The 27,947-nt window shown below is 42.6% G+C and overlaps 1 protein-coding gene across 1 annotated transcript; it reads left to right on the forward strand.

Annotated features, from left to right (window-relative positions):
• Positions 1–21,519: 21,519 nt before the first annotated feature.
• LOC110677076 lies at positions 21,520–22,197 on the forward strand. Its single transcript, XM_021847679.1, has one exon. It carries the CDS (start codon positions 21,562–21,564, stop codon positions 22,138–22,140), a length of 579 nt encoding a protein of 192 aa, XP_021703371.1. The 5' UTR covers positions 21,520–21,561; the 3' UTR covers positions 22,141–22,197.
• The last annotated feature ends 5,750 nt before the right edge of the window (positions 22,198–27,947 follow it).

Genomic DNA, 27,947 nt, shown 5'->3' on the forward strand with positions numbered 1-27,947 from the left:
AATATAATAATATATGGATGAATAGTGCTGTGAATTTGTTGTTTTCTTTGGACTCTTCAAAGAAGTTTCCTGAGGTAGCTCAGCAGAGCTTACCAGAGATGAATACAATTATTCTCGCTTTCGATACGAAAATTCAAAAACAAATCCAGAAAATTGGGACATTTTGAAGTCTTAATAACATTTGTAAAATTCGCTTTTCACTTCGATACTTTTCCACACTAGAGGTCGTAGATATGTGCAAAGTCCACCAAACGACAACGACGATCGGAGTCCCGGCAGGGCCGATTACCATAGTTGAGAAGCAACAGCATCATTAATTGGCGGAGTGTGGCGGAGGAGGAGCCAGGGAGGACAAGGAAGCCTCACCGTAGATAACGCCACCAATGCCGGAACGATGAGCAAACAGACTGCCAAACAGTTGCTCAAACGGAGAGGCTGTCGGTGTGGAAATGCCACGGCCACCCCCGGGAAATATTACTTGGGTTTAGTTGAGCGTGCATATTTGATATTAGCGTGCATGGTGTATATGAGCACTATATTATTAGAGTGTAACAATTGACAGTTTGAAAGCTCGAATGAGCGCGCAAACAGCTTGTCTTGCGATCCAGACTTCAGTTTAGTGAAGATTGTTGTGGATGATTGTTGTGGAAGAAAACGGCAGTGGAATTATTAGCCGTAGTGGAAAATCGGCTGATGGCCGAATCGGCCGAAAGATATGCAGCTCAAAATTACGGATACTACACTCACGTGCTGCGGTCAGCGATGTCCCTGCTATGTCGACTCCAAGTCTTGCGTCGATTGTAAATGCCGAGGCTGTCGGAATCCTCATCGGGCTGATTGCATGAAGGTTCGTCCGCACATTCCTGAGCTGCAGAATCTGGAAATCATTCTCCACAATCCCAATGAAGAGGAAGTTCTCACTACGGGCACTAAGACTGTTTAGCTCCTCAGCAGACGGTGAGCTCAATTGCCACTAGCAATGGAACTCACATAAACGTCGTTGGGCATACTTCCCTAGCCAGCACGAGTGTCGGTCAACAGCCGAACGCCAACTTGACGGCAGTTAGCACCAGATCCAAAGGCCTGACGCAGATCAGCCATCTGCCCGGAGGCTCAACACTTAAAATCACACCCACATTGTAGCCAACGTGCTGAACAGTACAAATCATCAAATGATCGGCGGTCCTGACGGAATGGAAATGGTCCCAAGCGGGGGACTATTGGACCCCAATGTGTTCAGCTACATAACGCAGGCCAGTGTGGATAAGGGGATAGGGGTCGGGGTGGCACCTACCGGACCTACTGCCACGCAGTACAACGGCGGGAGCATTCACGTGGTCGGCATCTACGCAACGCACCTCGGCGACGTGTCCAACATGATCCGGACGGACACCGGCCTGAACAGTCTGCTCACCCACAAACCGCCGGAAGCCCTGCTGACGCAAAGCTCGCTGAACCGGTTGACTATGTCCACCCCCTCCAGTTTGCTGTTCAACCCCTCGACGACCCACGATGTCCACGAGTGGCGGCGTGTCCAACATCATGAGCAGCAGTGCTATTGGGGGGGTGGACAGTTCGGACCACTCCGGACAGGAACTGGCCGGTATTGGCGTAGGCGACGGAACCGGAATCGACATCAGCGATCAGTTGGACCTCACCGGGATGAATCTGATTACCATCGACGGTACGCTGGAACTCAATAACGACATACAAAACATCGAGTAAGGGAGAGTTGACTGTATATAAACCTCTCTAGATCCTGATGATTTGGAAGGATGGTGTCTTCGGAAGAGTTATTCAGTAGCTCAATGGCTGACATACGGTGGTTGTCGTACTGGAGTACAGGTCTACACTACTCAATTGGCGCATAGGGTCAACGCAGGTAGGTTACGGTGGTAATAAACCAAACCGCAATGGCGTTTTTAAACAAAAAACCGCGAGGTCCTGGATGTCCAGTTTCTCACTCGCTTCCTCTCTTCTTCCTTTCGAACTATTATAAGTTAAGGGTTTGCCAAAGGCCAAAGAGAGCATGCAGACTTACCTTTTTGGTTCCCCGGGGGCTGCCTAGCCTACGGTTTCTAACGTTACGACGGCCTAAGCCGCCGGATGCTGGACGCCTTTGCTCACACCACTTCACCTCGCGGGTACTATTTATCGGCGATCTTGCACTGCACTTCTTCTACCGTAATAGAAGTTTTCGGAATTGGAGTCTCGAACTTCGTTCTTCTTCTGAGCGCCAAAGCACAACTCTGGCCAATTTTGGCGCACACTATATGGGCGCAGTCGCGCTTTTAGGGGGCTTTACGTGAGCGATATACCCTATTTTATCTAGCACACGCGAATCACCAGAAGATTTTAATGTTCACTAAGGGTACAATTATTCTTCTCCACGACACTTTTAGGAGTCTTGAGTCTTATCAAAGACCCACATGGACCACTTCTCAGGTGGATACACACACCGAATATCCAGGAGCCAAAAACCGGTCACGAAACACGTCTTACTAGTTCGAGTCGCAAGCACCAAGAGACCGATCTTCTATTCTCCCGATCAAATCGGAAACCGCATCACTTGGTCTAAGTTTTTGGCCTTCCCATTCTCGCCCATCCGTAGTCGTATCGCGAGTGGGGTTTTAGAACAGCGGGGGATACTGAGCTAGGGACGTTTTTCCGACGGCGTGTTGATAGGCAAGTTTTTTCAAAATAATAAATTTAACTTCTAGTGTAATCTATGTATGGTTTATTTTTACTTGGTGGAATTGTATGATACATTAGAAATGTAACATTTCCCCCGGGGCACAATAAAAAAAATGTATGAAATATATTTTTTGAATAAGCAAAGAAAAAACCAATGAACAAATATAATGAATAATAACGAATTAATGAAAACAACTAATGGAAACAAAATGATTATTACTACAAATTGAACAAATTGTTTATTTATAAAGTGCTCGAGTTGGGGTTCGCGCATTTGGGGACTCCCGTGATCTGGCACGCCATCACGGTGGGTCCAAATTTTTCTGGTCGGACTCCCCGAACACTCGTAATGCTCTGCACTCAATGAGAGCTGCGCTGGTCAACGAATTAACCCTAAGCTAGTAGGTCCTCATACCTTCTTACAACCTAACCAATCACCGAACAAATGAAGTTCACAAAGGTGGACATACAAATATCAGACAATTTTGGTTCACGCTGCTTGCAATCGGAGGATGATACAAACATCCCTCTGGTGACATCTTAGGATGCATTAGGAATCCCTAGTAAACTATCTTTCCTACCGAAAGACACACCTGGATTCTAAGGATCTATTCATTATTAAATACACATAATGGTTGGCCGGCCATATATATGTGATCAACATTTGATACTGAAATCATTCAATAATACTCGCGCGAGATTTTTAAGAATGAGAAGCCTTTTTGCTTCTTTGAACGGTTGTTTCTCCTATGCTTTCTCCTAAACACCCTACTCCTGCTGAGAGAGACACTGGACATCACAGAGTAGAAACAACAAATCCACAGCATGCAATTAACCTCTCTCAGAGCTCATGAGAGAGAAAATTCACCAGTGGATTGGTGAGCAAGTGAGAGCTTGTCCTCTCACCGGAGGCTAGATTAATGAACCTATTAATAACATGAATGAAATACGAATAAACAATGAGAGATAAACATAATTCGAGAGAGTTCAGGGTTTGAGATGCTCAGCTGGCCATACTCCTATACTCTTACCATTTTCGTCTTCCAGCTCGTAGGAACTGCTTCCATGCTTAGTGACGACACGACAGGGTAGGTACATTGGGGCAAGCTTCGCGTTGTAGTACTCTCCCGCATTAGAGGCTTTAAAATTACGACGGTAGATCAATTGTCCTGGTTTGAACTCTTCAGGGCGAGCTCTTTTTCGGAGATTGTATCGATTCGCACTTGTTTCGTACGCCTTTAACAAGCTTTTCTTTACGAGATCGTAAATTTCACCACTGATTTGCTTTTGCTCATCAGCACATAAACCGGATGAATAGTCTTCCTTTCGACGTATTCGTTGGTGATCTGTGCCAGTCACAGCGATCTCGTGGTTGTGGGTGATAAAAAAGGGGGTAAATCCCGTCGCAGAATGAACAGTGTTGTTGAACACATGTTCAATGTCTGGTATGTTCAGATCCCAGCAGCGTTGATCTTGCTTGCAGTAGGTCCGAATTGCGGCGTTTATTGACCTGTTCAGCCTCTCCACAGGGTTTCCTTGACTGTGATGCCTAGCGGTGGTCCAATGCTTGATTTCAAATCTATCTAACAAAGCTTTGAACTCCTTGGATAGGAAGGTGCTGGCATTATCTGTTAGTACTATTTCCGGGATGGAATTCCGAAGAAACCAACCTTCTCTTAAAGTCTTGCACAGACTTCCTGACTCTATTCGTCGCATCGGATGCAGTTGGCACCACTTGCTAAATAAGTCTTGTATAACAAGGATATGCATGTATCCTGATTTACTTTTAGGCAGTGGACCCACATAGTCCATGGCGATTATTTGCCAGGGATGGTCTGCCACCTTCTGTTTTCCTATAGTCGGTATTGTGGGTACGTATGCTGGCTTACTTTCTTTGCAGGTTTGGCATTTCTGGACGAATTTTCTAGTGTCCGACGCCATATGCGGCCAGTCGTATCGGAGTTTTAGTCGAGACAGGGTTTTCTCCACCCCAAGGTGAAAACTTTCCACATGTTCTTTCTCGATGATTTGGTTTCGGTTCGCAGGGGGAGGGACCAACTTCCACTCGAACCTTACGTCGAAGGGTTCATCATCAACGCCGACGTATTTCCACAATTGGTCTTCCTCGAACCGAAAGTCTGAATATTGCTCGGGGTCATCCTGAACCTTTCGTATCAATTCATCAAAGGATACTCGGGATTCGGACGAGCTAGTGGAACAAATGCTACGGGATAGTGCATCGGGGACTATGTTTTCTGAACCCTTACGGTGCACTATTGTCATGTCCAGGTGTTGAAGATCTAGACTCCAACGACTCAATCGTGAAGCAGGGCGCCATTTGTTGTTGCGAATGTATTGAAGGGCCGACGCGTCCGTGACTAGGGTGAAGTGTGATCCTTCGATGTAACCACGGAATTTGTCAATCGCAAGAAGCGCCGCTAAAGCTTCCTTCTCCGTGGCGGAGTAGTTCTGCTGGGCGGAATTTAGCTTCTGCGAGAAAAAGCTTATCACTCTCTCTGAACCTTCTTGAAGCTGCGTCAACACTCCGGCGACTGCGCGGTCACTGGCGTCTGTTTGTACAGTGAACTCCATATCGAAGTCGGGATTAGAAAGGATTGGAGCAGTGATAAGTCGTTCCTTGATGGTTTTGAAGGCCCGTTCGGCTTCCTTCGTCCATCGAACAATCTTAGGTTTTCCAGCCAAAAGGTCTGAAATCGGAGCGGTGATTTCACTGAAGTCACCAATAAACCTCCGGTAATAATTTACCATTCCCAAGAAACGGCGAATTTGGCGGACGGTTTTTGGAGCTTCGAAATCTAAAATTGCTTGTACCTTCGAGGGGTCGGGTTTGAGACCATCGCGAGAAAGGAGATACCCTAAAAACGGGACCTCTGAACGGCAAAATTGTGATTTTTGTACGTTAATCGATAGATTCGCCCCTCGCAGCCTCCTAGCTACTTCCTCGAGAAGCTTGATGTGCTCCTCGAAGGTTTCGCTGGCGACGATAATATCGTCGAGGTACACGAAAATCTGAGGTTCTAATGCACCCGCCCCGAGTATCTTATCCATAAGCCGGGAAAGTGTGGCCGGACTATTGGCAAGACCAAAGGGGAGGCGAGTATATTGAAACATACCTCTGCCTTGAATACAAAACGCTGTCAGAGGTTTTGATTCTGGGCTTAAAGGTATTTGGAGAAAAGTGTCTTTAAGGTCGATTGTGCTCAAATAACATGTTTTTCCCAATCGTCCCAGTATTCTCCCAACGTGTGCGAGAGGATACGCATCACGTTTTGTTCGCGCGTTAAGCTTACGCGCATCGAGGCATAACCGAATAGATCCGTTCGGCTTTTTTATCGGTACCGCGTTAAGAGCCCAATCAGAGTTTGACTCTTCGATGATACCGAGAGCGAGAAGCCGATCGATTTCTTCATTGAGCGCTTTATGAATGGATGGAGAGTATGGGAAGGGTGTTACACGAATTGGAGCGGCGCTCTTAAATTCGTCTTTCAGTTCTATAGTGTGTTGGACCAGCGAGGTTATTTCTAACTGGTCTGACATAGCTGGCTTGAAGAGTCTCTTGACATGTTCTATTTCTCGATCCTGCTCGGAGCTAAGCTCGACGAGATCAGGAGAGGATGTGAGGCATTCTTCAGTATTTATCTGGAACAAAAACATATTGTCCATTGAAATGTGAATGTCGAATGCATCAAAGAAGTCTATCCCTGCGATACAATCGACAGGCAGATCTTCTACAATAGTGGTTTCCATGACTCTGGTTTTATCCCCTACTGTGAATGGGAGGTAAACTCGACCAGTAACTTGCAAGGGGTCACCAGAAGCACTTGTTAGAGTCAAATTTGAAGGGAAGATTTTAGTGTTAGACAACCTCCAGGTGGGTGATGTTTTATCGGAAAGTAAGGTTTTTTGGCTGCCACTATCTAGAAGCGCCTTAACCGAACGACCGAAAATAGATATATTTATGAATGGTCGGTTGTCAGTTAACACAGAGAGAATGGAGTTCGGGTTCAAGTCTGGCTTGGACAGGGCGTCGCCGTTGAGCATCGGCTCGTACCCAAGCGCGAATAGAATTTCATCGATTGTATTTAGTGCTCTTTCGCTGGGCCGGTCTCCCTCCGGCGCGCAGAGTTTTTTGCATAGAAGGGACAACGATGGGTTGGAAAACCGCTGAACCCACACACCTGACAATGTACCTTGTACGGCTTCGTACACTGGTGTGTCAGATGCTCCTGACTACGACAATTGAAGCACACAAATTGGTCATTGAGTGGAGTGAAGTCTTGTGTTTTAGACTCCATGTTCATTGGTGTTTTCGAATTACCTTTAACGTTGTCAGCGGATGTCTTCTTCTCGTCAGTGGCAATTTTATTCGGAACCTTGGCATTAGGATTTCCCGTGCCGGGTTCCTTTCGCGTCCACGGCTTTCCACCTCCGCTTCCCTGATTAGGCCCATAACCCTGGCGTGGCGTGTAATTTGGGTTATTATTCGGACCCTTATTTTGAAAATGGTTCGAATTCGGACCTTTTCCTGACTGGTTATTGTTCCCCCCGGAACGTTTTTCAGCAACCTGAACCGCATTAGTCTGTGAGGAATTTTGTGGTTTTACAAACAAATATGTATTGGTAGCGTCTATTTCCTGTCCTGCCATCTGTAATGAATACAGGTCACACAGCTCTCTACCAATCAATGCACGTTTGTATTCTGGACGGAGATTGCGTCGCACAGCTTGTACAATCTCGATCTCCGACACCGGGGCTGTAAGACTTTTGAATTTCTTTTCAATGTCCAAGAAAAATTCCAAAAATGTCTCCGTTTTCTGCTGCCTTTTCTGGTAAATATCCAGTAAAATAAAATGATCCAGGTCTGGATGCCTAAAGGTCAGCTTCAAATTAGCAATGAGCTCCGAATACGTATTGAATCGGTGCTTATTACTAGTGAACCACAATTTGGCACGACCTGTCAGCAAATTTCCAAATGAGCGCAGAAGCTCATATTCAGATATTTGTTCTGACTTCGTCCAATCACTCACCTCCCACAAGAAGTCGTTTAAACATTCCTTGTTGAGTGCTCGCCCGAGTCAGTCGACTATCGCGCTACGATCTACGATCAATCGAAAGTTGATTTTTTAAAAGTGTTTTTCCCAAGTATATGGGTTTTTTCACTGGCCGATCATAACGCCGATATTGCACCCGCACAAGGAGCAGCTACCATTGGCCGAGCCCAGATTGGTAGACTGTACATCTTTAGCATCATCTTCACCAGCATCAACCGGTGGCGATAATACTACAAGAGGCATCATCAAATTCGATACACCACGTGGCAGAACAAAGGTGATCGGCGTCATCGTTTCATCGCATCAAAACAAGCTGCAAAAATAGAAGATCGCGCCACGCCGGTACATCTGTCCTCGCAGTTAGAGCAGCAGAAAGGGGATTGTAGGTATTGTTCCTCCATCCGCATTACTTTGTCGCTGTTTGTCCCCGTTGTTAGAGTGATATTCTCACAGTGGTCTCGAAGTGCTCTTTCGCTCGATTAATTGGCATATTTTTGATAATTTTTTCAAAACATTTTGTGGTCGTAATATTGAAACACCGTGTGACACAGTGGTCTCGGAGTGTTTTATTGCTCAATTAATTAGTTTTTTTTTTTTTATATTTTTTCGCTCTTTTTTTTCTTAAAATTTTTTTTTTCTCTGTAAATATATATATATATATATATATATATTTTTTTTTATTAGAAAATATTATTTTCTGTAAATATTTTTTTTTCTTTATTACCATTTTTTGTTTCTCGTTAATTTTTTTTTTTCGTAATATTTTTTTTTTTTTTCGTTGATACTTTTTTACACTATTAGGAATATCTCGCCAAACTTGTTGTAGTACGTGATTTGGTTTTTATTTAATTTCTTTGGCAATAGTGTGATTAAATTAAGTGAAGTTAATTCGCTCATTAGCGCTGTGTTGACCTTCCTTTGCGGTAGAGCAAAAATTGCTCCGCAATGGAACCAAATGATACTGGCGGGGGCACGCCGGAATATTTAGTCTCTTCTGACGATGAGTTAGTTTTGGGTCAGATGAATAAAATTCTAAAAACCCAACATAGTGAGGCCATGGAGACCATCGATGATGGTACTCCTTCTCCTCCTTTATCTCCTTCATCTGTGCCTCCAGTACACTCAGGTACTGCATTGTCAGGAGATGTTACGGTTAATCTCTCTGTTCATGACTCACCGCATTCGTCTCAAAAGCAAACGGTTACAAATTCTGGTCTGCTCGGCAGTTCAAGCCAATCCCATGCGTTCTCCCCCTCTGGTTCCTCATCGAACCCGGCGCCCCCCCGCCATAAAGCTTACCCACCCGGATCTAAGGGTCCCTTTCTGGTTTTCTTTCGGCCCAAAGCGAATGGAAAACCGTTGAACAAACTCCAAATTGAAAGGGATCTGGCAAAATCGTTTCGAGGTATCCTCGAGATAGATTCACCCAGCCGTGATAAGTTGCGTGTCACAGTCAGTGATCGCGACCAGGCGAACAAAATTGCTGCCTTTGAGCTCTTTTTGATGGAGTACAGAGTCTACATTCCCAGTCGCGAGGTCGAGTGTTACGGAGTGGTCACGGAGCACAATTTGACTCGCGCAGATATCATGTCAGGAGCTGGTGGGTTTAAAAATCGTGCCGTTCCGCTGGATCCTGTTCTTGATGCCAATCAAATGAACAAAATTTCGCCTGATGGCTCAAAACAGCCGTCAAATTCGTTCCGTGTAACCTTCTCCGGGTCGGCCTTACCAAGCGTCCTCGTGATTGGGCGTCTTCGGTTACCTGTTCGTCTCTATGTACCGACGGTTATGCATTGTGAAAAGTGCCGGCAGTTGGGCCACACTGCACCTTACTGCAGCAACAAACCACGTTGTAGTAAGTGTGGCGAACAACATGCCGAAGGTTCCTGCAATATGGAGCCAAAATGTACCTCATGCGGCCAAGCTCCTCACGAACTCAGTGCATGCCCGAAGTACATAGAGCGGGAGAAACATACCATGAACTCCCTGAAACAACGGTCCAGGCGTTCTTATGCAGATATGCTGAAAAAGATCGCTCCGACTGTTGCTCCATCGGCCCATACCATTCAAAGCAACAATATCTTCGCATCTCTGCCGGATAACGATCAATGCTCTGACTCTGAGGATGGAGAAGAGTATACAATAATTGAGACAGGGACGAAAAGGAAGCGTGCGGTTACAAAACGGCGCTTGAAGCAACAGGCTTCTCAGAACGTCCCTGTTGATCAAAACGCTTCTTCAAAGCCTTTGACAAAATCAAGAAATGGCGGAAACACCAAAAAGGGGTCACCTCCAGGCTTCAAGTTTTCAGCTGGAGAATTTCCGTCACTTCCGGGAACATCTAAAACCCCAGTTGTCCCAGTTTTTTGCCCAGAAAAACAACCAATTCGTCAGCAGGAGCAAAATAATGCTTCCGGAAAACTGACTCTTTCTGGGATAGTGGATTTCATTTTCGAAATGTTTCAATTCTCACCCGAAACGAGGAACCTGCTCAACATGGCACTTTCCTTGGTGAAACCTTTCCTGAAGCAAATAGCTTCAAAGTGGCCGATTCTTGACTCGTTCATATCTTTCGATGGCTAATATGGTCAATGAGGTCGGAGATATGATCGAAGTACTACAGTGGAATTGTAGAAGTCTTATGAAAAATATGGAGGCATTCAAATTTTTAGTACACAGCACTTGCTGCGACATATTTGCTCTCTGTGAAACATGGCTCACTTCTGATAAAAATATCTCTTTCCACGATTTTAATATTATTCGTCTGGATCGAGGGGATGGATATGGAGGGGTGCTCTTAGGGATTAGCAAGCTTCACTCCTTTTATAGAATCGATTTCCCCTTGATGACAGGCATTGAAGTAGTTGCATGTCATATTACAGCCCGAGGTAAAAGCCTCAGCATAGCCAGTGTGTACATACCGCCAAACGCTAGAATGTCTCGCAGAGACTTAGCGGCAATATGCGAAGCTATGCCTGCGCCATGGTTGGTCCTAGGAGATTTTAATTCTCACGGTACAGCCTGGGGGTCACCGAGGGACGACAATCGCGCAACCTTAATATATGATCTTTGCGACTACTTCAATCTGACAATTTTGAACACTGGGGAAGCAACACGAATAAAACCTCCAGATCCCCCTAGTATGTTAGACCTCTCAATCTGTTCGAATTCATTATCATTGGATTGCATGTGGAAAGTAATTCAGGATCCCCATGGTAGTGATCACCTGCCTATCAAAATTTCAGTTACCAATAGTTCGTGTCGAACACACCAGATCGACGTAGCGTATGACCTCACGAAGCATATCGACTGGGGAAAATACGCTGAAGCGATCTCCGTAGGTGAGCAATCGGTCGATATACTTCCACCGCTGGAAGAATATCACTTCTTATCCGCGTTGATTATAAACAGTGCTCTTCAAGCTCAGCGTAAACCGGTTCCAGGATCTTCAGTACGACGTCGGCCGCCCACCCCGTGGTGGGATGGCGAATGCACCGGAGTCTATCGCGAAAGATCAGATGCGTTTAAAGAATATCGGAAACGTGGCACGCGCGATAACTACGATCGGTATTGTTCTCTTGACCGCAAGTTCAAGAGCCTCGTGAAAGCGAAGAAACGCGGTTACTGGAGAAACTTCGTCAACGGATTATCACGGGAAACGTCGATGCGAACCTTGTGGACGGTCGGTAGAAGAATGCGGAACGTACAATCGGTAAACGAGGATCGTGAAAGCTCTTCTCGATGGATATTTGATTTCGCGAAAAAAGTTTGTCCGGACTCTGTCCAAGTTCAAATGACTTTTCGTGATTATCCAGAAGAAAGGAATGCAATGGACTCAACTTTTTCGATGGTAGAATTCTCACTTGCTCTCTTTTCATGTAATAATTCTGCTCCGGGTATGGATAGAATTAAGTTCAACTTGCTGAAAAACCTCCCAGACGTCGCAAAGAGGCGCTTGTTGAACTTATTCAATGTATTCTTGGAGAGCAACATTGTTCCGGATGATTGGAGACAAGTGAGAGTTATTGCCATCCAAAAACCAGGAAAGCCTGCATCGGATTACAACTCGTACCGTCCTATTGCGATGTTGTCGTGTCTCCGAAAGTTGTTAGAGAAGATGATTCTCTTTCGACTGGACAAATGGGTTGAATCGAATGGCCTTCTCTCAGATACTCAATTTGGATTCCGCAGAGGCAAAGGAACGAGCGATTGTCTTGCGTTGCTTTCTACTGAAATTCAACTGGCCTACGCTCAAAAAGAACAAATGGGCTCAGTCTTTTTGGATATTAAGGGGGCTTTTGATGCAGTTTGCGTTGATGTCCTTTCAGACAAACTCCACGAGTGTGGACTTGCCCCGATTTTGAATAACTACTTGTACAATTTGTTGTCTGAGAAGCACATGTTTTTTTCACATGGAAACTCAACAACTTCTCGAATAAGTTACATGGGTCTCCCCCAGGGCTCATGTTTAAGCCCTCTTCTTTACAACTTTTACGTAAGAGATATTGATGATTGTCTCATGGGAAATTGCTCGCTAAGACAGCTTGCGGATGACGCCGTTGTTTCTGTTACAGGACCAGAGGCGGACAATCTGCAAGGACCATTGCAAGATACTCTGGACAATTTGTCTGCTTGGGCGGTGAAGCTGGGTATCGAATTCTCTCCGGAGAAAACCGAGTTAGTTGTCTTTTCTAGAAAGCGTGATCCGGCGCAGCTAGAACTTCAGTTTATGGGTAAGGCACTGACTCAAGGTTTATCGCATATGTATTTAGGGGTCTGGTTTGATTCTAAATGCACCTGGGGAAAACAAATTAGGTATCTGTATCAGAAGTGCCAGCAACGAATCAACTTCATGCGTACACTCACAGGAACATGGTGGGGAGCCCACCCGGACGATCTGATAAAGCTATATCGTACAACGATTCTGTCGGTTCTTGAATACGGTAGTTTTTGCTTCCAATCCGCCGCGAAAACACACATTCTGAAGCTCCAGCGTATTCAGTATCGCTGTCTTCGGATCGCGTTAGGTTGCATGAATTCGACTCATACCATGAGTTTAGAGGTATTAGCTGGAATACTGCCTTTATCAGATCGGTTCGTGGAATTGTCGTTAAGGTTCCTCATCCGCTGTGAAGTGTTGAACCCGTTGGTAATTGAAAATTTTGAGAAGCTAATCGAACGAAATCCTCAAACAAGATTTATGACATTGTACTACGCGTACATGACTCTGGAGGTTAACCCTTCTTTGAATCTTCCCAATTACGGTTGCTTCCCTGACTTCTCAAGTTCTGCTGTAGTTTTTGATCTGACCATGAGACAAGACATCCGTGGAATTCCAGATCTGCTTCGTTCGGAGCAAATGCCAAAAATTTTTGCTAGCAAGTTCGGTCACATCAGCTGCGAGAAAAGGTTTTACACCGACGGGTCAAAAACGAATGATTCCACTGGATTTGGTATGTACAATGAGTTTCATAGCGCCGCATATAAACTTCAGAATCCTTGCTCCGTATATGTCGCGGAATTAACGGCTATACATTACGCATTAGAGCGAATTGCCTCTCTTCCCTCTGATCAATATTTCATTTTTACGGATAGCCTTAGCTCCATAGAGGCTATACGTTCAATGAGGCCGGTGAAGCACTCCCCGTATTTTCTCAGTGAAATACGATCTAAATTGAGTGCTCTATCGAATGATTCATACACTATCACCTTGGTTTGGGTCCCTTCACATTGCTCGATCCCGGGCAATGAGAAAGCGGACTCGCTCGCCAAGGTGGGCGCTATGGAAGGTGATATTTTTGACCGACAAATTGCCTTCAATGAATTTTTCTCAATTGCTCGTCAACATGCATTGGTCAGCTGGCAACAAAAATGGGATGCCGGAGAATTGGGCAGGTGGTTACATTCCATTCTCCCGCAGGTATCGAAGAAGCCGTGGTGCAAGGGGTTGGACTTAAGTCGAGACTTTATTAAGGTAATGTGTCGACTTATGTCCAACCACTACTCTCTAGGCTCTCACTTCTATCGAATAGGGCTCACAGATAGCAATCACTGCAGCTGCGGTGCAGGTTACCAAGATATCAACCACGTAGTTTGGGACTGCCCCGAATACGGTTTTGCCAGATCTGATTTTTTTTGCATCCCTCAGGGCCCAAGGGAAACCAGAAAAGGAAGACATTAGGGATGTGTTGGGTAAACTTGACCTTGTGTACATGAAGCTTTTGTACGATTTTTTGAAACAAGCTAACATCTGTGTTTGATTCCCCCATCTCATCGGTCTACTTGTCCACCTTGTATCCCCTCGAAATTCGTCTTGTTGTATCGTTACAGGTTGTCATTGTCCACTCCACGTTCGACCAGCAGCAAAGCAAACACCTCGTCACATCTTCAAGCTGCTGAATGTCAACGGAACGATCCCATTGTCCTATCCCTTCCTTGGAATTATTGTTACCCCTAACCTCGACCAAACCTCGAGTTTTACGGTTCCCCAAAACTAACATAGTATATTAAGAAAACATCATGAAATTGTTAAAACAATCATAAGAAGCCGGCTCCGTAATGCCTAATGGCGCATGAGCCTAGTAAATAAAGATTAAGTAAAAAAAAAAAAAAAAGTCGTTTAAACCCATTCCACGGTCTTCACCGGCATATCTCATAGGCCATTTCACAACCGGAATTGTTTTCACTCGGTTAGCTGTTGGATTGAAATCCAACTCTTGGAAAGGATTTATGCTAGGAGCGGGAGTGTGCACTGGAGGAGGGGGTGTTCTCCAGCTTGTTCCCGACAGGCCAACAGCGGGAAGATTACTACTGTAAAATCCCTGATGGGGAGCGTGGGGCACAGAATAGGTCGCGCTCCGCATTGGCTGTGAGACAGAATACGGTGCTGGCTGTGAAGGTGACGGCACATAATTCCTTTGTGAAATAAAAGGGTTAAACTGAGAGTTATCTCCAAAGTTGTCATAATTCCGAGCACCATGATGACGAATGTCATATTGGTTTGTTTGCGAAAAATTCGCATTGCTCTGTGAGGGTTGGTGTGGAATATGCGAAAATTCACAAGGATCGGACCACTGAGGTCGAGCTTGAGAATATTCACTTGGGTGACTCATCCTTGGTTCAGGACGATCGATGTTTCGTGTTGAACCGGTGGGAAGGTTTTCACGAAATTCGTCCCAGCGTGAAAACACGAACGGTTCACTACGGTATATCTCACTGACTCTGGGAGTATCAGACACTGCTGGTCTGGATACGCGGATTTCAGGTGCAGATGAAATCAAATTGTTTGGATCCTCTTCCAAAGAGCGCACTGAATCAAACCGAACATGCCGCGATTGTTGAACACTGCACGACACTTGATACCGCGGGGTGGACCAGATGGGAGGCATCTGTCCTAATGAAGTAACACTCACGTAAGAAACACTTGTCGATGACGTAGTCACCATCGTAGGCAACGATGACGAAACTACCACTGTCGACGGAACATCAGAACGTGTGCTTCGCGGAATCGCTCCGGCATTGTTCACAACCGGCACCACTTCGACTCGATCGTACACTCGCGAATCCGTTTCAACCGTACCAATTGAATTCGAACGTAAATTGACATATCCTAACGCGTTTTGCTCCGATCGGCTCGGCATCGAGCTAACCGGTGTTGCTAAATTCGCTTCTGCCCCTGCAGATGGCGCTAAATTTATTAAATCACTTTCTAATGCTGCCTGAGCTCCTAGGCTGGCTGCACCTTCCAAATCAACTAAATTCGGCGAGTCGGGGAGAGTTGGTAGACGAACATCCTCCACGAAATTCGTTACATAAGTTTGGACCACTTTGGAAAAGATCCAATTTGCTTCATTAACGCAATCTCGAGTGGCATATGTTCTCTTCAACAACTTCAAACGATTGTACAGATGTAATAATCCCGTTTTCGACATCTCCTTTACTACATCTTCTAACTGGAGCTCTACCCACGCTCGCTCCAACCTACGCTGACAAATACTCAGCTCTTCGCGCGCTCTCCGATGGTACACGAATACACGCTGGAGCCCTTCTACCTCTTCCCGTATCGCATTTCGCAGTTTCCTACGCTGAACTGTGATAGCACTCTGTCTATCGAAATGCATATTTCTTATCTCTAACTCGAATTTCAATTCATCGTCGGTTAGAAATGTAACCGACATTTCATTTTGTACGCTCTCTCGAAATCGTAGCTCATTTTGCCAAAATCAGAGCTCTTCTCAAACCTCTAAACTACAACCCTGAATCAAATTGAATATTCTATTGGATATTGTTGCAGAAGCGATCATGCAAAAAAGGAAAGGTAGAAATTTGAAAAACAACTATTGCCTTGACCCTGACTCAGCTCGGCCGACAAACAACTTTTTGGCTACTGCTGGTGTGCCTTTTATCTTCCACTCTATAGAAATTTGTTATAACCTAGCTATCTGCGCGCGCACGAGTATACTCTACGCTGCCCATTGAATCAACGGATAGTGGGTAGTGAAATGCGATACCACCAACGAATGAAGCAGAGTGAACCAAATTATTAAATTTCGCAATTTGAGAGTTGATTTTTTTCTCCAGTCAAACACCAAAGGAACTTCCCTCAGCGTCCAATGAAAAAAATCAACTTTCAGAAAACTGTAGAACAATTTTCCGTTGGATCGTCAAATATAAGTTAAGGGTTTGCCAAAGGCCAAAGAGAGCATGCAGACTTACCTTTTTGGTTCCCCGGGGGCTGCCTAGCCTACGGTTTCTAACGTTACGACGGCCTAAGCCGCCGGATGCTGGACGCCTTTGCTCACACCACTTCACCTCGCGGGTACTATTTATCGGCGATCTTGCACTGCACTTCTTCTACCGTAATAGAAGTTTTCGGAATTGGAGTCTCGAACTTCGTTCTTCTTCTGAGCGCCAAAGCACAACTCTGGCCAATTTTGGCGCACACTATATGGGCGCAGTCGCGCTTTTAGGGGGCTTTACGTGAGCGATATACCCTATTTTATCTAGCACACGCGAATCACCAGAAGATTTTAATGTTCACTAAGGGTACAATTATTCTTCTCCACGACACTTTTAGGAGTCTTGAGTCTTATCAAAGACCCACATGGACCACTTCTCAGGTGGATACACACACCGAATATCCAGGAGCCAAAAACCGGTCACGAAACACGTCTTACTAGTTCGAGTCGCAAGCACCAAGAGACCGATCTTCTATTCTCCCGATCAAATCGGAAACCGCATCACTTGGTCTAAGTTTTTGGCCTTCCCATTCTCGCCCATCCGTAGTCGTATCGCGAGTGGGGTTTTAGAACAGCGGGGGATACTGAGCTAGGGACGTTTTTCCGACGGCGTGTTGATAGGCAAGTTTTTTCAAAATAATAAATTTAACTTCTAGTGTAATCTATGTATGGTTTATTTTTACTTGGTGGAATTGTATGATACATTAGAAATGTAACACTATCTTTCCTCTTAAGATTTTCACTACATGAACTTTAACGAAAATGCTGTAAAGCGCGACTGTTATGTTGAAGATCACCAGACTTATAAGGTGTCTTGCTGGTGAACGTTGACCCCTAACCTTTGGCCGTTGACCCATGTCCATCTACGTCATCGATGATCCGCCTCATCATGGCCACCCATTTTGTCACCCCCATGGCCGCCCATTCGTGTGATTTAGCGCAGCCCTGGTGGTGACTGGCGGAACTAATTTCGTCCTTCTATGGGGTGGAGCACTGTTGGCTGCGTTGGTGGGATCTTTCGGAACATCTTACTTAAACCTATCTACAAACGTTTTCTTTTTTTACACATTATTTACGAACTACACATGACAAATCTCATCAATACTATAGACATCACACAGACACTGGTTACAATTTTGTAGAGGTCAATGGGCGACATCTGACGATTTTTCGCATGAACTCATGAAGATCACGACTTTTTAGAGAGTAAACTGATTGCCTTCTCTACGTCTGCTGGATGATCCAATTCCAAGCAAGAATCCCTTATCTGAATTGGATTTGGCTTATCCGACGGATGTAAAATAAGAATCGCTAGTTGATGAAGTCATTGAAAACTCCAGAGTAATTTAACGAATGGTGTATGAACGCATCCAGATATTAGTTTGGCAACTTCGAAAACAAAACTGAAAAGTGCTACTTTTCGGCACCGTTTTCAGTGCTGAAAAGTAACACTTTTCAGCATTGTTTAATTTGGTAGGAAAAGTAGGCCGTTATGTGATCTATTCTGTTAATAAAAATAGGCTGATTTGCAACGGAATTGCAAAAAAGTCATTAAGTAACTGATTTGAGTTGCGTAATGACTATTACGATACTGCATCATTCAGTGCTAAAAAGTAGGCCGTTTCATGACAGATTGGCGTGATGAAAAGCAGCCTATTGCGATAAGAAATTGCAAAAAAAAAATAGTTGTACCGATACCGATGGCGAGCATAGCGCCGAGCAGCACATGCGACGAGTCCCTTTTATTTTTCGAAAATGTGAAATGTTATAAGTTTCTCATTGTAAAGTGCTCGTTTTGGTAAGAAAAAAATCATGTAAAAATTTTAAGTCCCTACGTTGACGTGGACCTGAAGGTATCAGGTGTAGATGGCCCCCGTGAGCACTTTACAATGACATTTCGCATTTTCGAAAAATAAGGGACGGCCTAGCGCACAGCACTTAGCGCGCGCTTTCAGAATTTTCGTGAACCTCCGGCTAGCGTAGCACACTATGATTCTGATGCGTTGATAGGCGGTTTGGTTAGAGATTCGTTAGTACATTTATGTACCATTTTGTCTTATAAAGGGAGTAGTGTTGGATCTGCTGAATCTGTTGCATGCTCCTTGTGGGCGAGCGACGGAATCCGGATCCATTGTGTCCGGTTCGCGTTGCACGGAAGAAAAAACAAAATGCGCTGGTGAAAAACAAATAAAAAACGCGTCAGTTTGATACGTTGAACCTGTTGTATGCTCCTGTCAAGCGAACAACGAAATCAGTATCGTGTCTGGTTTGAATAGTGCGGTCATTCGTGTATATGCTCACGTATTCATTTGGAATATTATATGTTTATCGTTTACCAAAACGAATCTTTTCCCATATCCAAACTCCCAGTGTTTTCTTGTGGAAGTGCAGAGGACTCCTCGGCTTCTGTAAAGCAAGTAACACGTCAACATTTCCCTCCCATTCCCAAATTGACCTGCATTCGGACGCAGCCGGCGCCGGTATTGTTTATTATAATAATAAGAGCACCAGTATTTACACATTTAGGATGATACTGATCTCGAGTAGCGTCTGTTGGTTCCCTATGTAAGTACAGCTGTTCTTGCAATAACGGAGTAGCAACTGCGGGCGGTCAATCATGCTCATGCTCATGCTCATGCTCATTTTGTCTCATAAAGGCCAACAGTGACTTCAAATGCATCTGATAGGCATAAATTAGCTGATAGTTTTGAAGATTTTGATTTCTTCACTAAATCTAACTGCTAGCTGTTGGGTGTACCGATAAAAATGATTATTTAAACTTGTTTAGTGTTGTTTTTACGCAAAAGTATGAAACAACCTTTTGATTCAAATTCCGAACACCTTGATTCAAATTCCGAATAAATCGAATTCAAATGAATAATAAAATGCATTTTTTTTCGGAGCTTGAACTAGAGAATCAGCACTGCTCCCACAGTATGAAATAGAATAAGAAAACGTTAAAATTGAATTGCTATTGACTGCCATTTTCTAGTAATTTTATGATATATTTCAACCAAACCGCCATACAAAATCAGGGTGTTTGGAATAGGAGTCTGATTGGAATTTGCGACAAAACGGTACTCCTGAGAACTATGTAACTCTAAGTGCATTGAAGTACATGCCACTCGATATGCATCGAAACCAAACCTCGAATTTTCAAGAGCAAAGATCTAGAGAACCTGACAGCCGTTGCGCTGAAAATTTGAGTCACCAGCGAGTGACCAGTGAGCACAACTGGTTGTCTGGGGTAGATTTCAGGTTATCGGTGATGCGAAATTACTCTCGCAAAACTACAGTTGTCTTGCCATAAGTCGAGTTGCAGATCTCTCCCTTGTAAAAAGCAGGATGCACTAATGCAAAAACGATCAAATGATTAGGCAAACTCTCAGTGAATGCATGTGTTGCTGAGAAGCAGATCCTGCCCCTGATGCCAATTGAAATTAATCGAAATCAACAGTCAGATAATACTCTAATGCATAATCCTTAAAACAGCAGAACTTTAAATGAAGGGAAATACTTTGTTGAAACATGCAATTAAAATGCCGATAAACACTCCAAAGCATTAAAAACAGCCGATATTTAGAAGAAGGCAAAATTTTAATTGAAAAAAAAATACAGGCAAAATTTTAATGTCAATTCTATGAAGAACAGCCAATGTTCAAAAAGAGGAATAATCGTCGATACAAGTTCTACAACAGAATAAAATGGCTATAATATATAATCGTAACAGAAAAGCCAAAAAACAAACCAACGTCGATTTTTTTTTTTTTTTTTGGTAAATAGTAGCCTAAATACAAATTATTTGTTGTAACTGACGCCCGTTGATTAACTTTTACTTAAGGTACTCCGGGACAAGTTGAAACGGCTGGGGTAAGATGAAATGGCAAGGTATCATAGTAAATTTTAATAGTTTTGAGAAAATCTTTTATAGAAACATAAAGTTAACTGATAGCACAAGTTTTTAGAGAAGAAAAATCTGCTAACATTTATTTACATTATTTTAACGCATTTTTGCGCAATTTCAACACACATGGTCGACGCAAAATTTGTTACCCAACTTCGTGTTGGTGAAGGTCTATAGTAAAAGTGAGTCAGTTACCAAATAAGTGATTGTTTATTTTGTTATTTTATTTTTATCGTCGTATAACGTTTTTCTTAAGTGGACCATGCTGCGCAATGCACCCCTATGACTATCTGATCTCAAACTGAGTCATCAAAGATATTGGCCACGTAGGTTTCGCGCTAAAACAAGAGCTCAAAGTTTGATTATAAAACAAATCTATACCGTTTTGTCTCAAATTCCGAACATACTCATATTTCGAACGCTCGATTTTATATGGAGATGTTGATGAAACATTTCACTGATATGTGTCATCATATTTATCAGATACGATGGTCAATTGTCACTAGAAGTTATAATGATTCTTTAGACCATGGACCATAAAACTAGCTCAGATGAATCTACTCGCAAAACTATTTATTTTGATACTAATTATTCATGCTGTACAGAATGAGACAGAATGAGTGCGATGTTCGGCATTCGAAACAAAATATTGTTCAACATATTGCCTAGAAATGATTGTCAATGCTTATTAGTCTTTATTTTAATCAGTACACTCAATCTTTTACATTCAAATCTAACGAAATAAAGAAATTATTCACAAATATCTACTGATTTATAGTTATAAGAAACGTTTAAAGTCACTGTAAATTTTAGGTGTTCGGAATATGAGTCAAAACGGTATATAGATACAATTGCTTATCAGGAAACGTCCATGAAGTATGTCACGAGGGGAGTTTAACGTGACGATCCTTTAGATTTTTTTAATCTGCATTTAAAAAATGCGCTGTAGACAAGAAGGAGTCGTTAAAACTAGGTAAATTTTGCGCAACGTAATTAATGGGCGTTGCCTTACTTAGAAATTTCTGATTACACATGGCACTCACTGCTTGGTGAATATTTTTACCGTATCAAGATAAGCTATCGTCTTATCTAAGAATATAAATATTACCAAAACGTTCCGTGCCACTCAGTGAAAGTAAGCTCACCTGCAAACATGTACGCATTGCTAAATTTCTTCATCATCCTCAAAGTCGTTTCCGTTCTGGTTGGTGCGATACTTCCCAGTGTTAGAGAATACCAATTTGTGCACGTGGTGAGCAACTATCATAATACTCATTTGACCGTGAGGGACGAACTGATGGATGACCAGCATCGAAGAGTGAGACTGGCAAAGCTTGGCGAAAGCAGTCGGAACGTTTGGCGTTTGGAGCCACATCCCGTTGGTCCATCACAGTTCGAAATCATCCACCATCAATCCAATGAACCGCTCTGTGCGGCACCGAAGGAGTTTGCCTATGACGAGAAACGGCGAAATGTTGCCACGTGGGTTCCCGGACCGGTCAACAAGAAATGCTACTGGACAATCGAGAAGCGCCCCGGAAACGCAGGCTTCAATATAGTTAATATGGAACGTGGAGAAGAGCTATATGCAGCTATGCATCCATTTGAGGAGAATGCCTGGCTGTGGGTACCTCGGGATGATGAGAATGAACAACACCACTGGGATATTATCAATCTTAACTATTGTCAAGGTCAAACTGTTGCAATAAACATGACGGCGACGGTGGTCTAGGGACTGGCGTACACGGGATACGTACAGCGTGGATGATAAACCACTGGTGTGTTTCCATTCTCCGCTTGGTTCTTAACTCGAAATTACCCCGTACTCGCAACCAAAGGACCTTGCCAAAACTACCCAACAATCTAACTAGAATCATTTTACCCGTAACGCGGGTAGATCACTTTTTCGAGGTGCGTTACGAGGTAAGATCTACCATATTGTACTCTTGTTGTATCTGTTCTTGTGAATACTTATAAGTTACGGTCGGAAGAGTATAAGAGAGTAACAAGCCACTAAGACCCACCTATTTGTCCTAGATGATGAGGAGGTCAAAGTGGAAAAATGGCTCAATCAGCATCTGAGGTTGGTTTCAACTCATGAGACAATTTATTTCCGAGTTCAAGAGTTTATCTTTCGATGTCTAGGAGGGAAACGATTCCGAATCAGTGAAGTAGCAGACCTCTTAAATTCTAAAATAAGCATTTTGTTTCAAGGAATCTAAATGTCTCATGCGGTGAAACCTGTTCACAGTTTCAAAAAACGACTTTGAACCTTATAAGTAGAAGCAATAATTTGATACGCTAGAGTACCGATGCATGGTCAAAATCAGTATCATTCAAACAGCTTAGTGGCCGAACCTGATTAAGGGGCGCGCTTTTGAGAGTTTAATGATGACTAACTGTTTTCTCCAAAAGGTATAAACAGCGGTAACTTTTTCTAAAGAGGCTTTATGCAAAATGGTAAAGAATGATATTTGTATAAAAACGACTACTTCATTATTTCTCAATAGTAATGGAACGACATGCACTAAACAAAGGACACGGGTATACCACAAAAGATCAAAGAAAACTGGTCGCAGTGGTTCATCCCGAACAGAAAAAGAAAAAAAAACTAGAATCAGATATCTGCTACAGATAGGGTAATCCTGAAAAAAAAAATGGAGATATTATTGATTGCTAGAGAAAACCCTGATGGTATTCCTAACATTTCATTGGAGATATTTCTAGAGAAGTCCCTAGAGATATTCCTGGAGGAAAAAATGAAAGTTTTTCTGGAGTAATTTCTGCAGGAATCTCCGAAAGAATCACTAGAGGAGTTACTGGAGGTTACTAGACAGCTCATTTACAAATCCCCGGAGAAAATGGAAAACAAATCCTGAAGTTTATCCAGGAGGAACTCATGGTGAAATTTCAGGAGGAATCTTATGAACTATTGGTATTGGACTATTGGAATCTAAGCAGTAACAGCAGTAACTTCTGGAAGAATTCCTGTAAAAACCGTTGGAGGAAATTCTGAACTAATCCCTAGTGGAATTCCTAAGAGAACTAAAGGAGTGCTAAGACAAATCCTCGAAAGAAACTTAAAAGGAGTTCCTAGAGGAACCCCCTGGAGAAATTCATAAAAGAATTTTTGAAAGAGTATCAGGGGGAATCCCTAAAAATATTGCTGGATAATAAGTTTTGGAGATATTCCTCAACGAATTCTTGGAGATATTTAGGTTCTTCAGAGCCTCGAAAACCTTCTCCACTGACCTGCGATTAGGCTTACCAGATGGTATCCCTTGGGAGGACATATCCTCCTTTTCAATAATATGTCCTCCCGTCCTCTCTTGGACCAAAAATGTCCTCCTTTATCAAAGTGAGGAAATATAACATTTCATATCCATTTATATCTCTTTGGTTTTAGTTCCTTCACTTTTTTTAAATTTCTAAACATTTCTGTCTTGAATAAACATTTTCGAAGATTCAAGTTGTACGAATTAGGGTCAAATTAGAATTAAAATGGTTCTTTATATACTTGTGCTGTCAAAATATTGTTCAAATCTGTTCTTCGTTACAAAACTTCAAGATATTTCTGTTTTTTATGTTTTATGTTTATGTTCAAATCACATCAAAATTTGTGATTTAAATACTTTTGTATTACTTGCGAAATATTTTAAATAGGGTTTTACTAGATTACTTCGAATAATAGTACACAATGTTATTGCTCTGAATTTCTGTTAATAATTCTGGGTAAATAGATACTTTGTTGTTATGATCAATTCAGAGATATCGACGTCAGTCGTTTGGGCGTATTGTGCAACAAAGCGTGGGTTCGATTCCCGCTCCTGTCGGTGTAAGCTTTTCGTCAAACGAAAAATTCATCACTGGACTACTGGGTGTTCTGTGTTGTCCGATGCCTAATGTTCGTGATTGTTCAGTCTGTCCAGCCTTTGGCTGAAGGCGGTGTAAATTGGCTTTTTTTTTAATATGATAATATGAAGATTTTATAGAAGTTGTTGGCGTTCGGGATGTTAGAGAAAAATCAATGGCAACGACGTCAGCTTGCTAAACATGATTTCAATCCCTTGACCATATTCAACAAAAACCCCTAAATGTTTATCAAACCTACTTTATAACCAACTGTCGCAAAGACGTGGCCAGAGCAACTCTAATTTTAAATAAAAATCAATGTCCTCCTTTTTCAAAGCAAGTCACATGAAATGTCCTCCTTTCTAAAATTTTCATCTGGTAAGCCTACCTGCGATCGATTTCAAGACCAAGGAGCATATGTGACCGTGTCATGATAGTGTCATTTCTTTGCACGCCTGATCTCCTAATAGCATCCTGGAGTGCAATGTTAAACAGTGAATTACAAACGCCATTGATCTCTCGTCTGCAATCCAAACAAATGAATATAAACAGATGGTTAGTGTGCTGGTTATACTCCAGGAATTTATCTAAGATCATTCGCAAGATGTATCTGGTAATATCTGGTAAATATTGGTATTGGCCGACAAAGGATTCCTCAAGTGGTCTCAGTCGGAAGGTATCCCTGGGAATTTTCTGAGAACATTAACTGTAAAAAAATTCCTGTAGGAATTTCTGAAGAAATTTGTGGAGGAGTTCTTGGATGATTTCCAAAGAAAAATTTTATTCGGTGTAGCTATTCCATATTTTTGGTATGTAAAGAAATCAGAAATTAGTTGTTTCCATATTAAAATTCATAGCATAGTTGGTCATTGGTCATTGAACAATGAACAACTTGGAAATTGCAGGATATACTCTTGAAAATTTTCTAAATTAAAATTTTCATCTGGATGCAGTAAGCATGCTTTTGATTTATATGAAAAGCATTTAATTGAGATCATGAGAAAAATTAAGAATATTGTGCAATAAATTCGAGCTGTTAAGTGGAATACCTATAACTAAAAGAACACGAATTTAGTACTATACCATTTAATTCCACTAGAGTTTGTATCTTTTGACAGATGCTAAATTCGGTTTTTCATTTATTTAATATTGCATTCATAATAATATTCTTCATTTTATATAGATATTCTATTATTTTGCTGGATAAAGCTAGTTATGCTGTTTCGCTCAAGAAAAGTTAAAATTTCTGCCCAAGAAATGGTCAAGAAATTTCCTACAGTTAGCTCCATTTGAATTGACATTTCTTTTCAACTGCGTACTGCGATCAAAGAAAAATGCTTTTCTTGAGCATTTCTTGCAAGAAATTTCCCACGCATCGAGATAAGCGATTACTTTTCTTTTGAAGTGCATACTTCGCTTAAAACATAAACAAAATGATTTGATTGAACCGTCTTAAGCCAGCTCAATTTTTGTAAAAACATCTTTTTTATGCGTCGATCGTCTCCCCTGAGCCATTTTCTGGATACGTTAGGTATCAGAAGGCCGGCTCCAGAGGCACGTTCCCCGCCATTTGGGAGATTTGTGCCATCGCCATATTTGAGCCTATTTCATCATCTACCCGAAGGGAGAGGAAAGGGAAGGGAAAGATGGGAGGAAATAGGAGTGGGGTTCCTTGAAGAGGGAAAATCGCATAAGCGAATTGAGAGCATGTAGCTCCATACCACAATGGGTTCGAACAGCGCCCTAAAAAGGACACTGCAAAAACGCATGAGCGTAAAGAGAGCCTATAGCTCATTACCACAGCGGGTTAAGAATAACAGAATGTCCTGAAGATTCAGGTTTCTGAAATCAGTTTCACTTAATAAGTGTTAACCAAGTAATTGGAATCGCAATTACGCGAAGATTGGATAGTTACATATCAGATGATAAGAAGTTCCATAATCGGAATCACAACTATCACACACAAATGTATCAACACACTGAATATTTGCCATGTGATAGTTGAGTCGGCAGTGGCCAGTCAAGGTTGTTAATAAGAGACTGCAATTCTGCTTTGACAGATTTGTTAAATACTTAGCCACCTTTGGGATGGCTCAGTAATGTACAATTTTGTTTGACGACATGACTCAAAATTATTCCAATATTGCTTGTGCTGAGTTGCCGCCCAAGAATTTCTGAAGCTTCACCCAGCACTTCGAAATTGGAATAGCTGCCTGAGAGCCAATGAAGTCATGCGATGCTCCATTGCGAGCTAACTCATAAGCCAATTCATTCCCAGAAATGGAAGAATAGCAAGGACCCATATAAGTTTAACAGAGTTCACTGAATTCAGTTCCTCAAATTGAGTTCGACGTGCGATAACAAGCTTAGACCTTGAGTTGGCCTAAGCAAGAGCTTTAAAAGCAGCCTGACTTTCTGACATATTCCTTTACAAATAGCCAGACGTCAATTAGTCCCGCAAAGGGAGTTGTGAGTAACAAAGTGACAAGTAATTGTTGGTTTCACTCGAAGCAAGGACAATTGTGTCCCAATTCACCGGAAATGGAAACATTTAAATCACTAGGATTTCCAATGGACGGAGAGAATTCATAGAATTTGGTCACAACCAATTCCCAGTCTGTAGAGTATAACAAATGCAAAGTCTGCAAATTTACATTCATATGTTCATATAGAAATGTAGCGATGATCAGATAATGATTCATCATCTGATACATGCCAATTCGTCAACTCGTGACTGATTCTGTTCAAGCAGAGCATTATGTCTAACACTTCTTCTCTAGCAGATACCATGAAGGTTGGGCGATTCCCTAAAATAAGTAATCCAAGATTTGAACTACTTGAGCATTCCATCAGACTGAAGTTTCTCAAATTAATATCTGAGCTGCTCCAGATGATGTGATGAGTATCTGCATCACTACCCACAAATCAGCAGAAGGCCTTTTCATAGGCAGTGAACGACAACTCGTTTGAAATCATCCATTGGGGATGGTTCATCATGTGGTAAATACACCACAAAACGAAAGACGTATTTCCTATTGAAGTCACCAACAGAAATATCAATTGTGACAGCACATACATCTCTGGTTGTTAACTCAGAAATGAGTGTAGCAACGTCAGCGCTATTTACGAGCACGCATGCACGAGGTATGGCACGCGAGTTTGCCATTTCATGTTTATGAGAGTAACAAAAACTGGATCCACAAGGTTACCTAGAAAAAAGTTCACAAAAGTAAGGTTTTTGCGCCATTTTCATTAGTCTACAAAGATTAATCGTTGCTGATATTTTATGCTGAAGATTGGTCTGACTAAGCTATCCTAGCCGTAGCCACTACCCAAACTAGGCAGGATTAAGCATTTCGCAATCTCAGAACGAAAAAAGACCAGCAGCGAAAAAACCAGATCGGTATCTCTTAAAAGTCGCCAAAGGCGAAAAGCACAGACTACACTGTGTAATACGCATAATGCGAAACCATAGAGGTGGAAATTTTAAACTAACTTACAACGTATTAATAATCCCACCCTTATTTAGCCTCAGGCTTGAGACTGAAGAAGAGCAGCCGATTATCTCGGAGAAACACAAGGTCACCTGTACCATTGCTCCGGGTAGCACAGGAAGGGCATAATACTGTAGAGGGCGCCCTGGTACTCCACAGGCTCCGTTTGCGGTTAGGTTTTATTTAGACCCCC

This window comes from Aedes aegypti, chromosome 2, assembly GCF_002204515.2.
Source record: "Aedes aegypti strain LVP_AGWG chromosome 2, AaegL5.0 Primary Assembly, whole genome shotgun sequence".
Classification (NCBI taxonomy): domain Eukaryota; kingdom Metazoa; phylum Arthropoda; class Insecta; order Diptera; family Culicidae; genus Aedes; species Aedes aegypti.